The sequence below is a fragment of the Schistocerca piceifrons genome, chromosome 7, assembly GCF_021461385.2.
Source record: "Schistocerca piceifrons isolate TAMUIC-IGC-003096 chromosome 7, iqSchPice1.1, whole genome shotgun sequence".
Classification (NCBI taxonomy): domain Eukaryota; kingdom Metazoa; phylum Arthropoda; class Insecta; order Orthoptera; family Acrididae; genus Schistocerca; species Schistocerca piceifrons.
This window is the reverse complement of record NC_060144.1, coordinates 185,116,369-185,135,518: the sequence shown is the minus strand read 5'-3', so window position 1 is coordinate 185,135,518 and position 19,150 is coordinate 185,116,369. Positions and strand designations below refer to the sequence as shown.

The window sequence follows — 19,150 nt, the reverse complement described above, 5'->3', positions numbered from 1 at the left end:
GCAGTAGGTACTGGGAGATGAAGAAGCTTGCACAGGATAGAGTAGCATGGGGAGCTGCATCAAACCAGTCTCAGGACTGAAGACCACAACAACAACAACAACAACAACAACAACAACACCTATACCACTGATTCAGCACTTTGGTTCAGTCCTCCACCATGCTATCACATCAAATGCTTCAGTGACCAACATGGGCATACCCAGCACAAACACAATACAGTACTTGCATACTGCTCTGCAATGCAAAAAAATGTGTCAGTTTAGTAACAACTGGACGACAGTTGGATATTTGATTAATATTTACATTTAGGATGTGTATCTATAGCCATTTGCAATGAAATCTGGAAACTATTTTGCTGTTCGCTATTTTCTTTGTGACCAAAAACACCAGATGGCACCATGATCTAAAAGCTTCCAGCAGTGCTGTATCTTCAATATCAAATGTTTTTTCTCATGTTGCTGCCCAATGGCAATAAACTTGTAAAAAAGTTAATGCAGTAAATATTTGCATGTATAAAAGTCTCATAAAAACTATACTCTCTAAGTTAAGAACATGGTAAATACTAGGTATCTGTGTGATAAAGAAATTGAGTTTCTCAATAATTATGAGGGTTTTTTTTTTTTAAGGATCTGTGCTACATTTCCTCCAGCCCTCCCACTTATATGAAACTGGTTTTCAAACCCCACCCCTCTCCCTAAGTATAGATCCTGGGTGCACTCCAGGTGACCAGAAACTGGGATGAAAGTACCATGAAACCCAATACGTTACATTGACAAACATATATTGATAAGAAGTTGAGCACTCTTTATGTTTCATACATAGTGAAATGATGGCATTTAAATTGGTGCTCCAATGGTGAGGTGGGTGAGGCAAAGCCAATCCGTTGTGAGGGCAAGAGTTACAATGTTCAGCATCTGCTGCAAGCACTTGCCTGTGTGAGGAAATTAGACCAAGTCAGTTAATTGTTGTGATGTAACAAATGGAATTTTCAGTTCATCAACAAATTGAGTAAAATAGTCTTTTCATTTGTCACCCTAGACACTTATTAATAAAGGAAATAAATTTCCTGAACGGGTCTGCAATCATTGCGGATTTTTGAAAAGCCACGTATATTGCTGAATACATTTCGTTACCCATAATATCATTTTGGCTACTGCCATCATCGGATAAAAACTTAGAATTTCTAAAAGAATATTCAGTGTCAGTTTCAATAAAATCCACAAATTTTACCAAATCTACATATTAAATTGAATCTATAGGTTTCATTGAAACAAACAGTGAGTATTGTTTTACAAGTTCTAAGTTTAGATCTTTGATGGTGGTACACTAAACAATGTCATAAACAAATAAAAGCAGGGTGTCTGGGTTAAGCGGATAATAATATAAAATGTAATAGCTTGATACATAATCGAGCTATTTATTGGCGGGTTGCTTTTACAAGTACGGTAACTCAAAATGTTGCTTGTGGCAGTTGGTACCATATGCAACAATGCATAACTGCTAAAGTCTGTGACACTGATACAATGTCGATTTTTGCACAAGTATGGATGGAGATCAAGTGACGAAGTTCCCACTTACATAACAATCACGAAATGGGGCAAGCAGCTCTGGGAAATTGGGAGTTTGCTTTTGATATTGGGCCATCATGCCAATCATGCAGTTTCAGAGGCTTCTGTTGAATTAATCTGTATGTTCTTCAGCAGATTGTCAATCTGACAATCAAGTAGGCAGTTACGATTACCTCATTCTAGAGTACATTATGTCGTACATAAAAATTTGCACATATGGACATACAAACTCCAACTTCATTACAAATACAGATTATATATCTACGTGCTACTAATGGAGCACGGATAGAGGTGTAGTAGGTGTTTAAAAAAAGCCCTTTGAGTTAGATTCACATTCCATAAATTATTTTGCACAATAAATCATAATGTTGTGCAATGAGTCATTATACACTCACAGTGTAAATAAATTTTTTCATATGGTTACATTCTACATTTCTAAGGTCGTTCCTTTTTCCCCTACATACTACCTTTTACACATCATGATAAGAGGAAGTCTTCTACGGAATAGGAGGAGATGTCACGGAGAAACTTTCTTAGTTTGTTTTCAAATTTTACTTTGCAGTCTGTCAGACTTTTTATATCATTGGGTTGCAGCACTGTGCATCCTTTTCTACACTAAAAACAACCTTAAAGTGGAATAATGAATGTCATTTTTCCTTATGGTAGTGTAATTATACACAGCATTGTTCCTTCTGAACTGTAGTGGATTATTTATAACAAACATCATGAGGGAATAAGTACATTGTGAAGCAGTAGTCAGAATCCCCAGCTCCTTAAACGGATGTCTACAAGATGATTGTGGGTGAGCTCCATATATTATTCTTGCAGCATGTATTTGAGCAACAAAGACTCATTTTCTTAAAGATGAGTTCCTCCAGAAAATTATTCCATATGATATTATTGAATAAAAATATGCAAATTATGTCAAAATACTGATTTGTCTCTCACCATCATTTGCAATCATTGTAAGTGCAAATAGGGTTGAGCTAAGTTGTTTTAGGAGTTCCAAAATTTGCTTTTGTCATTTTAAATTCTCACTGATAGGGACACCCAATAATTTTGAAGTCTCCACCCTTCTTATTATTTCCTTACCACATATTGCACGTCTCACTGGCATACTACTGCTAGATACGCAGAACTGCATATGTGGCGTCTTCTTAAAACTGAGGGTGAAACCATTCTCAGAAGACCAGTCAGTGATACTTTTAAGAAATTTGTTTGTGACTTCTTCTGTTCCTGTATGTATGCTTGGACTGATTCCAATACTAGTGTCATCTGCAAAAAGGACTAATTCTGTTTGTTGTGTATTAAACAGAAGATTGTTTACATGTATCAGGAACAACAGTGGACCTAAGATTGAGCCTTGAGGAACCCCATGCAAGATTTCTCCTGACTTGGAATTATATCCCTGGACTATATTGGCTGAATTACTAAGTCAACTTTCTGCATCATTCTGGTTAGATATGACATTATCCGCTGGTTAGACAGTTCATCAATCCCACAAAACTTCAATTTATCTATGCGAATACTGTGATTCACACAGTCAAATGCCTTAGACAGGTCACAGAAAATACCAAGTGGCAGTATCTTATTATTTAATGTTTATAAAATCTGGTGAGTGAACAAGTAAGTAGCATTTTCAGGAGAGCAACCATTCTGAAATTGCTGAGGATATTATTGTTGCTAAAATGAGGTGCTGTTCTAGACTACATCACATTCTCAAAAAGTTTGGCAAATGATGTCAGCAGTAAAAGAGGTTGATGGTTTTTGACATTTTTCTTATCACCTCTCTGAAAAAGGGGTTTAACAACTACATATTTCAGTCTCTCTGGAAAAATGTCTTGAGTTAGTGATGCATTACATAAAGACCTGGCTTCTTATATGGGAACAAATCTTCAATACTCTATTGGAAAGAAAGCTAAATGAGCTTTTATTTTGAGAGAATGCATAATTTTTGTAATTTCTGAAGGAGAATCTGGCAAGACATTCATATGATTATGTGTGTTATTTTTCAACATACTGCTGTGATTTTTCTCTTGAACTGTTTGTCTCTAGGCTTTCTACTATATATAAGAAATGATTATTAAACACAGTTGCTACCTGTGACTCATCATTTATAGTCCTTCCATTCGGTTATCCTGTTCTGTGGCTAGTTGTCCTGTCTCTCGTTTCACTACATTCCACGTAGCCTTAATTCTGCTGTCGGAATTACGGATTTCTGACATTATATGCATGTTCCTTGATTGTTTAATAACATTCTTAGTAAGTTTGAGTAGTTTTTCTAGTGTGCAACTATTGCAGGATCTCTACTTATTCTTGCCAAAAGATACATTTCCCTTTCACAAGGTACTTCAATCCCACGAGTGATCCAGGGTTTTTTACATGGCTGTTTCATTTTGTTTCTGATTAGCTACAGCCTACGTTCAGATGTCTGGCACACTATGGACCCCTTAGGGACATGGCTGCCACGAAGGGAAAGCAAGCCAATGTGCACTCTTTAGGCATACTGGGTGAAGTCATTCCAGATGTGGAATGGGTCTTTCCAGAGGCCATGAGGAGCACAGGGTGCAGTCAACTGCAGGTGGAGCCTCACATTGGTACTAATGATGTGTGTCGCTTTGGATCGGAAGAGATTCTCTCTGGTTTTGAGCGGCTATCAGACATGGTAAATACTGCCAGTCTTGCTTGTGATATGAAAGCAGAGCTCCCCATTTGCAGCGTAGTCGACAGGATCGATTGCAGACCTCCGGTACAGAGCCAAGTGGAGGGTTTGAATCAGAGGCTCAGACAGTTCTGCAACTGTGTAGACTGCAGATTCCTTGACTTGCACCGTAGGGTGGTGGGGTTTTGGGTTACACCAAATAGTCAGGAGTCTATTACTTGCAGGGGGTGGCTACACGGGTAGCAGGGGCAGTGTGGCATGGACTGGGCGGTTTTTATGTTAGAGGGTCTCAGGGAGACACAAAAAAGGGCTTCAGTCTCAAAAGGTGCAGGTCGAACACTCAAAATAACGTACACTGTAGGAAAAATCGGTATAACAGTTGCATATTGTCGTAGCTATGTTGGGAAAGTACCAGAGCTCTCAGCGCTAATAGGAAGCACTGATGACCAAATCGTTACAGGCACTGAAAGCTGGCTAAAGCCGGAGATAAGTTCAGCCAAAATTTTTGCGAAGAACCTATCAGTGTTAAGAAAGGATAGGCTAAACACAGTTGGCAGTGGCATGTTTGTTGCTGTTAGTAGTAGTTTACCTTGCAGCAAAATTGAAATAGATGGTTCAAATGGCTCTAAGCACTATGGGAAATAGATGGTTCCTGTGAGTTAGTATGAGTAAAGGTTATTCTTGGCCACCAGAGTAAAATAATAATTGAATCCTTTTACCAACCACCCAACTTACATGATACAATTGCTGAAAGGTTCGAAGAGAACTTGAGTCTAATTTCAGACACATACCTGACGGATACAGTTATAGTTGGTGATGACTTCAATTTATCCTCGATATGTTGGTAAAAACGCATGTTTAAATCTGGAGGTTCGCATAAAACATCATCTGAAATTGTGCTAAACGCATACTCTAAATTAGTCCGAGCAGTTAGTTCATGAGACCACTCTAATAGTAAATGGTTGTGAAAACACACCTAACCTCTTAGCAATACATAATCCTGAGCTAATAACAAGCACCAAAACGAATACAGGGATTAATGAAAACAGAGTTGTCATAGCAAGACTGAATACTGCAACTCCCGAAGCCTCCAAAAATAAATAAAAAATATACCCACTTAAAAAAGCAGATAAAAACTTGCCTGACGCCTTCCTGAGACATAATCTCAACTCCTTAAAAAATTAACAATGTAAGTGTACACCAAATATGGCTTGAAATCAAAGAAATAGTATCGACAGCAACTGAGAGATTTATACCAAATAAATTAAAAAACGATGGATCTGAAGATCCTTTGTACACAAAATTGGTCAGAACACTGTTTAAGAACCAATGAAAAAAACATGCCAAATTTAAATGAATGCAAAATCCCCGCAATTGGTGATCTTTTACAGAAGCTCAAAATTTAAAACGGACTTAAATGCGAGATGCTTGTAATAGTTTCCACAAGACATTTTGTCTTGAAACCTGGCAGAAAATCCAGAGAGAATCTGGTGGTATGTAACCTATGCCAGTTGCGTGTTAGTAATGGAAATACTATCAATGACAGTGCTGATAAGGCAGAGTTACTAAACGCAGCCTTCCGAAATTCCTTCACCAAAGAAGGTGAAGTAAATATTCCAGAATTCCACACAGGAACAGCTGCCAACAGGTGTGACTTAGAAGTAGATATCCTCGGAGTAGTGAAGAAACTTAAATCACTTAATAAAAGCAAGTCTTCCAATCCAGACTGTGTGCCAATTAAATTCCTCTCAGAGTATGCTGATGCAATAGTTCCATACTTAACAACCATATACAATTGCTCACTCAACAAAAGATCCACACTCAAAGACTGGGAACTTGCACAGGTCACACCAACATTCAAGAAAGGCAATAGGAGTAACCCATTAAATTACAGGCCCATATTCTGACACTGATATGCGGTGGGATTTTGGAACATATACTGTATTCGAGCATTATGAATTACCCTGAAGAGAACGGTCTACTGACACGCAGTCAACATGGATTTAGAAAATCCTGTTCTTGTGAAACACAACTAGCTCTTTACTCACATGAAGTATTTAGTGCTATTCACAAGGGATTTCAAATTGATTCCCTATCTCTAGACTTCCAGAAGGCTTGTGATCCTGTACCTCACAACTGGCTTGTAATCAAATTGCGTGCATCTCAGTTATATGACTGGATCTGTGATTTCCTCTGTCAGGGAGGTCACAGTTCACGTCATTGAGTAAAACTTAAGTGATATCTGGCGATCCCCACGGTGGTGTTATAGGTCCTCTGCTGTTCCTTATAAAGATAAATGATTTAGGAGACAATCCACGCAGCCCTAGGTTGTTTGCAGATGATGATGTTTATCGTCACGTAAAGTCATTAGAAGATCAAAACAGATTGCAAAACAATTTAGAAAAGATATCTGTATGGTGTGAAAATTGGCAAGTGACACTAAATAATGAAAAGTGTGAGGTCATCCACATGAGTGCTCAAAGGAATCCATTAAACTTTGGTTACATGATAAATCAATCAAATCTAAAGGCTCCAAATTCAACTATCTGCCTAAGAATTACAATTACAAACAACTTAAATTGAAAAGAACAAATAGAAAATGTTGTGGGAAAGACGAACCAAGAATTGTGATCTACTGGCAGAACACTTAGAAGATGCAACAAATCTACTGAAAAGACTGCCTACACTACACTAATCTGTGCTCTTTTGGAGTACTGCTGCATGGTGTGGGATCCTTACCAGATAGGATTAACGGAGTACATCAAGAAAGTTCAAACAAGAGAAAATGTTTGATATTATTGAGAGATTGGGGAGAGAGTGTCACAGACATGATACAAGACTTGGGGTACACATCAATAGAACAACAGTGCTTCTCATTGCTGGTGGGATCATCTTACAAAATTTCAGTTACCAACTTTCTCCTAGAAATGTGAAAATATTTTGTTGATGACAACCTACGTAGGGAGAAACGATCATCATAATAAAATAAGGGAAATCAGTGCTCGCATGGAAAATAGGTGTTCATTTTTTCTGCACATTCTTCAAGAGTGGAATAATAGAGAATTATTGTGAAGCTTGTTAGATGAACACTCTGCCAGGCAATTAAGCGTGATATGCAGATAATCAATGTAGACGTAGGTATGTACTGATTGTGCCATAGTGTCAAAAAAATATATTTCATTACAATATGTACATTTTTTGGATGTTAAGCATGATACAAACATAAATTCTTATTGCATTACAGGAAAGGTAAAATTATAAACGAAACGAAATTGAAGGAACAAGAGGAACACAAATCATGATGTGGTAAAAACCACATGAATAAAGATTCCAAGCGGAAAAAGAATGACAGGAACAAAAGTTAGAGCAAATGAAAAATACGAATGTCATGATTAAAATGATGTGCTATAACAATAGAAATAAAACAATGCATTCAAACCAATTAATTGAATATAACAATAGTGACCAAAATAAAGGTTAAAAATTTTTTTTTCTAACCACCTGACATAAAGGTTTAAATTTTTTTTTTCTAACCACCTGACATGATTTGAACCCACAATCTTTTACATATGAGGCTTGTATTTTAACCACTACACTGCGCAACCGCCTGTTAAACACAACTTTTTCAAAGCTTTAGAGTATCACACAAGATTCTGAAATTTTTTCCCATCAGTTACTTGCAGACGAGGGCCCATTGGATCAAATAACTGCAGGGTGTAGTTCCTGGGACCTTAACTTACGTCTCCGGGTAGATGATTTCAAAAAGTAGATCAAACAGTTGGGAACCACTCTTTGTGAGAGTATTACAGTATATCCCCCTGGAACAAAGATGCTAAATCCACACAAGGAAGACCAAGTTCCCAGTGCAAAATGGCAAATTATAACCAAAAGAATAATAATAAATTAAAAAATAACTCACACACATATGGCCTCATAGTCTCAAGGTACTGAGACCTCAGTGACAACCAAACATGACTCTGTGTGTGTGTGTGTGTGTGTGTGTGTGTGTGTGTGTGCGCGCGCACGCGCGCGCAGTGGAGCTCTTATATAATACTAGCTGCAGAAAGCTGGCTGAAACTTATAATTGACAGGAGTGCGAATTTTGGGTAAATTGAAGTGTAGATTGAAATGATAGACTAAGGAGAAACAGAGGTAGTGTATTTGTCACAGAAGACAAGAAACTCAAATCTACAAAAAATATAAATTGAAGCTGCCTAAGAGATTATTTGGGCAAGACATGGTATCATGCGTGGGCATAAAACTGTAATTCGATCTTTTTTTTCAAAAACCAGACTCATTCCCAGATATACCTCATAACTAGAGAGTAAACCTTAGTTCCCTAGCATGTATGTTCTTCAATCATACTGTCTTCATTGGAGGAGACTTTAATTATCTAACAATCGATCAGGAAAATTACAGTTTGTGGGTATGATTAGACATCCTGCAAAATATTACTAAATGCCTTCTCTGAAAGCTACCTACAACAGACAGTTCGGGATCCCATTCAGGATGGTAAAATGTTATATCTAAAAGCAACAAATAAACTTAACCTCTTTGAAGGTCTCCATGATGAAACTAGTGTCAGTGATCATCAGGAAGTCGAAGTAATAATGATTTCACAGTAAAATGGACAATCAAAACAAGTACAAAGATTTTCATGCTCAGTAAAATAGATAGAGAGACTGCAGTGTCATATATCAGTGAGAAACATGATAAGTTCAACTCTGGGCTGGAGTATGTAGAAGAACTATGGCTAAAGTTTAGAAGAAACACCTGGCAGAACAGTTCATGATGAGAGTGACCCTGGATGGTATATGATAACTGTAAACAAACTTCTACAGAAAATGACTTCTGCATACCAAATGCAAAACAATGCACAGGACCAAAAATACAGAGATATCATCAGGAGGGCAACAGGAGAAACCTCCAATGACTACCATAGGAGAACCTTGATGAAATATCTAGAGATATTCTTGAGCCTTCAGGTATTGCTTACGTAGGAATAATGAAGAATCAAATTAATTACAGCATGTATGAAGGCATTTAAGCAGTCAATCTTCCCACATCCTGTATTTGACAGACACACGAAGAGACGGACACTTGGTACTATGCCAAGTGTCCTCTGCCATACACATCACAGTGGTTCACAGAGTATGTAAGCAGCTGTAGATGTAGGAAAAACGTGAGTTTGTGAAGGAAACTTAAAGAACAAATATTACCACTCATCTAGGAAGACAGAATAAGATGATGTAATAAACTGCCTAGTATTTGTAGATTTTTTTCCCATATTAAAGCCTGACAAATGCAGTAACACAAGCCATCTCCCAGAAGAGAGCCCGAAAGCCAGGCTTACAAATCTCTATCAAGAGAAACAAATTGATGACCAACATAAATGTAATCAAAAATATTTAGGAATATATGTTGTTCAATAGAAAAGGTAAAGCAACTCAAATGTTTTGGGGGAAACAATCCTAGAAAACATTTAGAAAAATCAGCTATGGAGGAATACACGAGATGGAAAGAGCTTACAGTGAAACTAAGAATTTCTACAACAAAATAGCTTGTCTAAAAACATTAAAACAAAGTACTATAACACAGTAATGAAACTGCAATTCCACCAAATGTTTGGTACAGAATTACAAGCTTGATAAATTAGAATATTAGAAAGAAGAATTATAAAAATATATTAGGTCCTCTAAAAACATCAACATTTTGGAAATGGAAAGTAACAGTGAAATTTATCACAACATAGGAAACCTATCAGAAACAATGAGGAATAGGGTACTGATATTACTTGGACCTATGTAGAAAATGAACAACAGAATAGCCAAAAGGATTTCTAACATCTTTGGGGAAAAGGTCAACAACTATCAGGATTGCTTGGTCAAAAAAGACTTGAAAAGATACAACATTAGACAGGAAGTAATAATGGAAAGAGAAAGATTTAGGAGAAAAGTTTTAAAACTAAAGGTTTCAAAAGGAGGAAGGAAAATAAAACAGGTACAAAGTGGTGTGAAGACAGGAAAAAGAGACACTGTGAAATAATGAAGGAATACTGGAAGAAAATGATGGAACAACAAAACATAAAGAATTGAAAATGCAATGTGGTCCCTTTAAGACCCTATCATAAAAAGAAGAACCAGATAATCAGTAGTTTTATCAGCTGATAGTAAGACATCTGAATGGCAATTTTATGGACATATCCTTCCAATGATGAAGCTTGAAATAACATTATCCTAGTATCATTCTCTGGACATCAAAATATATAATACATCCCAAGGAACCTACATATAGTTTCTAAAATACTATTGTGATATTGATATTTCTTTTTGATTCCCATGTTATTTATCTGAATAATATATACATCTGCACAAGCGTGTTGAATCTGATAAGCACCCAGAGATCCATACCATAATTAACAAATATACATGGTGTAACTAAGTAACTGTGTAATAATAATCCTTTATTCAATTCAGCCAAGAAAATTAATGAATGATGTCAAAGAATGGTTCAAAAGAAAGCAAGTAGCATGACTGCCAAGTTCAGGTAAGTGGTATCTTGATTTCACACTGGAAATGAGAGCCTACACCAAATGACTGACTGACAATTTCATTTGACTGGAAAACAGAAAACATTAGTAAACATCATAAGTATTCATAAAAATCCACTTGAGCATACCCAAAAGACTATTAGCAGTTATTTATGGTTTCTTAAAACTTTTTTTAATGAGTAACAAGATTTAGTAATTTAGAACTATGCACGGTACAAGTCAAGAACTGTACTCCCTATTATTCACTCTGAGAAGTATTGTACTAATGAAAATCAGAAAATTATTTTCAGAAGAACAGATCCCTTTTACTTGCTGTGTGAACAGCAGCATGTTATTGACGTCAGTTTAACATGAACATTTGTATGGGAAAATTGAAGGCTGTGGGAGGGGGATGGGGGAGGGGATGGGGATGTGGATGTGGAGGGGAACCAAACAATATGACATGTCACATACAGTCCCTTCAAATAGGAGGATTATATGACTAATTAGTTTGTAACCTCAACATTTTAAGAGTGAAATACAATTCCACTTTCATTTTGACACCTCTTCCCTAAGCTTAATCACATATATCTAAAACATAACATCTGAGGCAAATGCACTCTCTTTAAGGGAAGAAGTACAGAAAATTGTACAAGAAAACTTTTCTTAACAGGTGTTTTCTCAGACAAATTAACAAATTAGATGACCACAAAGATGACAACATTTACTACCACCTGTGATCCTGAGTTGTGTTTTCCATAAATGTTTTCAATACTTCCGTTTCTAAAATATTGATGAAAAGTTTTTTTTTTTTACATGATTAATGCCAAATCTGTGGTGGTGTTAAACATTTAAAAAAGTCTTTTCTTCAGGTGTGTTTTCCAATTACAAAATTACATAAACTTAAACATCAAAATATCATTCTTCTAGTGACTAAAAGTTAAGGACCAACTGTGGAAGATGGTAGGCGAAAGCTACCACAAAAATCAGAGCTAAATTTATAACTTTCTCCTTTTGAACCTCTCTTTTATTCCTTATTTTTCTTTTTTTGAAATAGAAGAAACCTCTCTTTTGTTCTTTCCTTTTCCTTTTATGAAGCAGAAGAAGACTGTGATCTTTAATTGATTGGTACTGCCACATCATGTATGTCAACACTGGCTTCTCAAATTCCATCACACTCTTGTTTTCATCCAGGGATGATGTAGCACAGCATGAAAATCATGCAATTTTAGTTTCTATCATCCACAACTCTAATACATTTTCTTTGCATGGATATCATGAACCATGTTTGTAGTAAATGAGTAAAAGACAGAGATAATAAAATATGATGACAATAATGGAGAATACAGTCCTGTAAAAAAAAAAAAAAAAAAAAAAAAAAAAAAAAAAAAAAAAAAAAAAAAAAAAAAAAAATTTGAAGAACATATGAGAATGACAACAAGAATCATACAATGTGACAGATAGTAAAACCACAAAATAAGGGTGGAAGCCTTGGGCACAACAGATTTGGAATTTTTAATAAAAATACATTAAATTTCTGATAAAAAGCTCAGTGATTACTGTGCCATGCTTTATTAACAGCATGTCACATTCAAAGAAGTTTTGAGCTTGCAGAAATTCAAAGTTCATGTGAATGGATGACATTTTGACTGGGCACATGTCAGTCATCCTCAATTGAGATTGAGGAAATCTTCACCTGTTCTGCAATTTACTAGTGTCCTATATTTATTCAGTACATGCTTTAAGATCATGATAACAGACTGACAACATTACCAAGTGGGCAGCACAATCGCTGGTGGAATTGCAGAACTCAGACTCCTCAGAGTTGCCAGTCACAATGGCCACTGGTGTACTCTGTCATCTCAGTTTCAAGTAATTAGTAGAAATGATGGGGTTCCATGCATTATTCATCAGGTTCCTGCTATCATGATTCATCAGATTTTCCTTGGATTCTTTAATAATGGAGTCTCAAAAGTATGTTGGTGTGGCCAACATTATTGTATTATCATTCTTCACTGAATGTTCGGTGGAGATATAACGTTCAGCAATTGCAGACTTGGTTGGTCCCAAAAGGATAGTACAGCAATGATATGTGGTACAGTATTCTTCCACAGTGTGTGAGGTCTGGCTCATATAAGGCATACCACATTCGCTAAGTATTTTCTATAGTTCAGCTTTCTGGAATAACAAATCATCCTTCACCGATTCCAGAAGGTCTGCAACCTTGGACAGTGGGCAGGAAAGCATTATTCTAAGGACATCTGAAGTGTGCTAATAAATTATAGGCAGTGGAAGTCTTCACCAGTCTTTGATGGCTCACCCAGGCACCCAGTTGAAATATCGTGGAGTGAAGTGAACTTTGACTTGCTGCAACCATGAAACTTCTTTGATTATTCAATTTGTCAGGAAGATTTTAAAATTGACTCAGTACATCATGTTCCTATAGAATTAAAAACTGATGTATTAACGGGTATGGGGAAGTCCACTTGGGATTGTTACCATTTGCTTTTGCGTTTCACAATGAATTATGACCTTCAGTATGAATGGCTAGAATATTACTAAAATCCGTAAATACTTAAGACAATACTGTTGTACACCTGACAGAAGAGAATTCAACAAGGAACATAAAAGGATGGTTAAATATGTATTGTTAATGGACCAAATATAGGAAAGGAAAGGATATGGCTGACTCATGAAAATTATTGATGCAGGAATGATGCATTAATGTATGGCCACAAACCAGAGTTATGAGTCAATTCGCTTTATTTATCCAAGTATCACTAACAACAATATAGGATTTGTCATCATAATGCAATGGAGACAAGTACTTAAGATATACATATGCACAGAGTATATGAGTATCCTTTTACAAGGATAGGGCACACGTGAAACCGCTCACCTCCATCTGTTGGCAGATCTATTTCCCAATGCATCAAAAATATTGCTTTTTCAACTGGTAACTATTCATTTTAAATCAACTGGTAACAGTTCAATTTTTGCCAATAAAGTTTTAAATTAATAATTGTTTTGTGGCATTTCATGTTGTACTAGTTATCAAATGAGAAGGATTTCAAAAGCAAACCCATATAATTAATAAAGAAATAAATTATACGAAGATGAAAATGTTAAGTGATTCCAAGAATTTATAAAGTTCCCCAACCCTTCCCAGTAGCTTCAGGTACTTTTAATGCGGCAGATTTCCTCTACCCCCTTCAAATTCCCCACTTAACATTCTGCAATTTATGATTTTTGGGAGCTAAGTAGCAAAGTTTATGAAGCAACACTTCCCCACATAATTCAAATCCAAGTACATTGCAGGAAGAAGGCAATCACACAATTTTGAGGGTGGTATTATAAAACAAATACTCAAGCATTTCAAATCAGATTTTCTGGACAATCTTGACTGTGTAGCCAGTAGTGTGTTAACATTTACTATCTTGGAGAAGAACAGACCTCACTGCAGTGTTCTCTCTAGCTGATAGTGTCTGCCACATCAAAATTTTGAAAACATCTTACAGCTGAAATGTTTCATCATGGGTTATAGTTAAGTAAGATCAGCAAATTATCTACAGTAAACAGCAATTTTGTAATTATTTTGCATATAAATACCTTGCAGCCACACAAAATGGACTACTAACATTCACAGAAAAACAAGACTTTACCTAATGGTACTGGATATATTGTAAAGTGGAATTAAGTTACTTACCGGATTGAACAAATATGCATTGTTGAATATAAGACGAACATCAGCAACAAAATCACGCATGCTACTGTAGTGTTCTGGATGCGTCGAATCCAGTTTTCTCCTGATAATGTCCAACGACATTGGTTTCTTTATTTTCTCATGGTACTCCGTCACCTACAAACATAAAATGCCACGAATAAAACATTTTACCTAGTACAGACATGACACAGGTAATTACAGTCCAACCAAAAGACGACAAAAATGTATTCGCCATTTGCTGGCACAAGCCCTAAAAATCACTTGTGGTTCTCAACTGAATGCTAGCTTTTTGAGTCTTCACACTTCGTATATTTATTTATTAAAGCAGCATCTCATTTAGTCACACAAAGAATGCTATACAAATCCTTACATCCAACGTTCAGTGTCTCTCCCACAGTAATTCTCTGTACAACACATTTCGACTTCATGCGAAAAACGAGTGTGCATCAAAGTGTAACAATTACTCACTTAATTTTCTGAGATACTGGTAATAACAGTTCTACCACAAAAAATTTACAACTTCTACTCTGTTCCCAGAATTTTTGAATTGCAATTCCCATCTGTGGGACTACATTGCTGGGCACTGCTCATTTTGTTGGCAAATGTGAACTGCTTAATTGTTTTGTGTTATTTTACACAGAAAATGTTTATGGTAACTCAAGCTGAGGGCTTTTGAGATTTGGTGCAATACAGGCTTGTTAGAAATTTCATGACAAAGTAACATATAAACACTTCTGGCCTCTAGCCAGACTATACCCAGGTTTGATCACATACAAATAGTATTTCAGAACTACTCTCATTATTCTGTTGGCTAAGGCACATAACTCATAATGTGAATGTTCACAGAGTTGCCAAACACTTTCTGAAATGTTTCAAAGACTAACTACATCACGAACAGAAACAATGTGTTTCGTATCCTTGGTGAGCAGCTTTGTCATCCTCCTGCAATTTTTTTTTTTGACACTAGCAGACGTGTGTCATGTTTATGTCAGAGATGACAAAAGTTACAAAATGAGCTATACTTGGTAGCATACAATATCCACGATATGCAATGAGAGCATCCAGTTAACAGACATTCAAACATGATGGGAGGTGGTGCCAAACTGATCATAATGGGACACACACACACACACACACACACACACACACACACACAGTTCCTCACCCCCGCCACCTAACCACTATCAATCACCCTCCACCATGGGAGAGGGCAGACTGCTCCCTGAGGCCACAAGACTAGCTATATAAAATAGATACTGATGTGGAATATTTAAGGATGTTCTCAAAGTGAGCTAAAATATTTATGTTTCAATTAATTCATGTTCTGTAGAGAACATCTACTTTGGTTGTGATACGCACCAGTCAATTTTTGTGTTGTTCACCGTACTTCTCTCAGCATATGATATCGTTACAGCAGAACACACAATTTATAAAAGAGGACCCGTCTACAAAATGCCTCAATGGACAATTATACGCCATGGAAAGAAAAAAAGAACAAAACCTTGCACACACTTAAAAATTAAAAAGGAAAGCAGACAACAATAGCATGAAACCAGGTCTTTCCTAATTTAGATTTAAGAAGAGTAACTGAGATCAAAAATCAGATAGAACTGTACAATGTAATTAGATGGATTAAAAAATCTACTCACCAAGCAGGGGAAAAACAGACACATAAAACACAGTTATAACTATTCTTTTATGTGTGTGTTCTGCTATGGCTTGGTGAGTATTATAATGTCAAAAATTGATTGTTTACATTGTTAGACAACAAAACTGTAGGTAATATAACGGGGATAACTTACTGAGAAATCAGGATCAAAGTGACATGCACAAAGGTGGAAGTAATAGATAAGGTATTAACCCCAGAGCAGGTTTGAATTGCTGCATGAAGAAAACATTTGACAAGAGTTAAGAGAACAGTTGTTCTATTCATCACAGAAGGAATCATATTTATATTTTGATAGTAGCTATATTTTTTTTATCTTATTCAACTGAACATTCCTCAGTATGCTTTGTCAGTCATCTGTGCTGTACTACTTCTGATCTCATAATCTGCATTTTACTGAATGATAAGAAACAGAGAGGAATACAAGTTGCTGAATGTTTGCTCCTTACTGTTCACATCTTACCACAGTGTTTTGTCTTCACATTTCCTAAAAATTAAGTGACATCCACATTTTTAGCACCAACATATACAATTCTTTATAACAATTTGATGAGTGTAACACACAAATTGTATAAGTTATAATTTATCAATGGCCATAGTCAGTTTCTGAAAATGCAAGAGCTGAATAATGAGAACTGTACTCACGGGCTCTTCTATCAATGATGGTACATTGGAGTGTGAGTGTATAGCCCTCCTCTTATTTCCCCTCACAATAATTGGACAGAACAAATTATATGGTATAAGTGTATATTACAATAAACTTTACAACGTGCACAGGTAGCACGCCAACTGTGGCTCCTGGCTTAGCTGGGAGACATACACGCCCGTCCGCTACAGAGTCTCAAAGCTATCTGCCTCGGTCGTAACAAGAGTGGCTAATTTTACCTGCGCGCGCAAAGGACCTGGAAGATCCACTTCCACACGTAGGTTGCAAGGTCTCCCGACAGGGAGCAGACTATACTGGACAGTCTGACTTGCCCAATTTGGAAGCTGCCGCTAGATGGCACTTGCAGTTGCAGTCCAAACATACTCCCACTCTAAAACGAGTTCTTTCATTTTTCAAATAAACATAATTTTAACAAACAACAAAACCAAAACAAAGAAAACAATAAAAATATAACTAGACACAATATCAATGCAGATAAAACATGAATACGCTAACATTTGGAATGAAAGCAGTTAGTCCACAAGAAACATCCACAGCTTCCTAAGCTGATCTTATAAATTAAGAGGTTGTTCCAGTAAATGGTAATTTGGCAGTGGCGCTGTTATCATATATCACTACACAGATCTGAGGGAACACTTAACTGATTCACTGCTTAGGCAGGGGGCACAGTTTTGCTATAGGCCTCTTAATCTGCCCACTAGCAGTTTTGACCACACGCACACACTTATCAGGACCGGGAAACAGCTGGTCAATGACACCCAGCCTCCATACCAAGGGAGGCTTGCCATCTGTGCAACCTGTTTGTGGGAATCTCAATGACAGAAGGTTCAGGATGAGCATCAAGGGGCTGTCCAATTAGGAAATGACCAGGAGTGAGAGCAGCAGGAGGATCTAGGTCATCACAGAGAAGACAATGGCCTTGAATTCAAGCATGCTTCTATCTGAATTAACACAGTGGTCAGTTCTTCAAACGTCAGTACTGCATTGCTGATGACACATCTGAGATGCGACTTCATGCATTTAATTCCTGCCTCCCAGAGGATTTTTGTCAAATGATGCTTAGGCGGTACGATAATAGGATGGCGCTCATCATATGGTACATCAGCATTCATTAATCTTCCTCCCACCCATAAAATACCTTCGGCATCAACAAACGGGTGCAAATTCCTTAATTTGCTATTATGTGGAACAGGGGAACTAGGCTTCAACAAAGCAATCTCAGTGCCATATTCACTATGTTGAGTTGTGCCAAATGCTCTTTTGGTAGTGTTTTGGCATTCCTGTGGAGTGAGTGGCTCAGTTATCCGGCCTGATTGTTATTAGCAAACCTCAGTGCATAGGCCAGAACTCTGTAAGTTTTCTTGTATGACGAATATTTACACAGCAGTTCATCATCAAGTTTAATGACTGACACCAAGGATACTTGTGTTCACCTTCTGTCGGGTGCATCTTCTACACTAAGTGGAGTGCAGGCGTTGCAGTCGAGGTTGCGAGGGGTTAGCCATGACAGGCCAGACCACCACTGAACAAGTGAACTCAAAGCAGCTGGATTACTATCACGTGACAAGTGGTCAGCAGGATTATCCTCCATTTTGACACATCGCCAATTGGCAACTTAACTCAGTTCCTGGGTTTCAGAGACTCTGTTGGCAACAAAAGTTTCCAATGATCAGGACTAAGCTGCAGCCAATAGAGAACTGTTGTGGAGTTCGTCTACAAATGAATGGTGCCACTATCTATGGTGTCTAAGGCATTGGCCACCTTGTGAATGAGTCGAGCAAGAAGCAGAGCAACACGTAATTCCAGTCGTGGAAGAGACTGTTGTTTTACAGGGGCAACCAGAGATTTGGCTGCAGCCAATGAGACCAATGCATTGCCATTGGGAAGAACACATCTGACGTATACACATGCCCCACATGCCACAAGCATCAAAAAAACTATGAATTTCTAATTTAACATACTGGGGGCAAGGAATGATCTTCCTGTTAATCAAAATACCATTTAGGGAAGGCAGTTGCACACAAACAGCATTCCATTCATCAATGAGGTTGGATGGAAGAGTTTCATCCCAATCAAGGCCTAGTTGCCACAAGTGCTGCAAGAACAATTTACATCTTACGACTGCTCAATCTAGAAGCCCCAGTGGGTCATAGGTTGATGCTATTGTAGACAGGACATTGCACTTGGTAACCTTTGAGAGCCAATGACTCTTCAGTTGCACATGGCACTGGAATATGTCAGAGCCAAGGTGTCATAATATCCCTAACGTTTTTGTGGCTTGTTCACCAGTAAGATGATAAGGCAAAGACATTTCTCTGTCCTGCACAGGAATT

The 19,150-nt window shown here is 37.2% G+C and overlaps 1 protein-coding gene across 2 annotated transcripts in view; it reads right to left on the bottom strand.

Moving 5' to 3' along the window:
• LOC124804760 (E3 ubiquitin-protein ligase TRIM33) overlaps nt 1-19,150 on the bottom strand; it is a 138,934-nt gene that overhangs the window by 18,074 nt on the left and 101,710 nt on the right. For both annotated transcript variants that reach the window (XM_047265069.1, XM_047265070.1), the window contains exon 14: nt 14,467-14,619. In XM_047265069.1, coding sequence (XP_047121025.1) covers nt 14,467-14,619 — 153 coding nt within the window. The remainder of the gene's footprint in view (nt 1-14,466; nt 14,620-19,150) is intronic.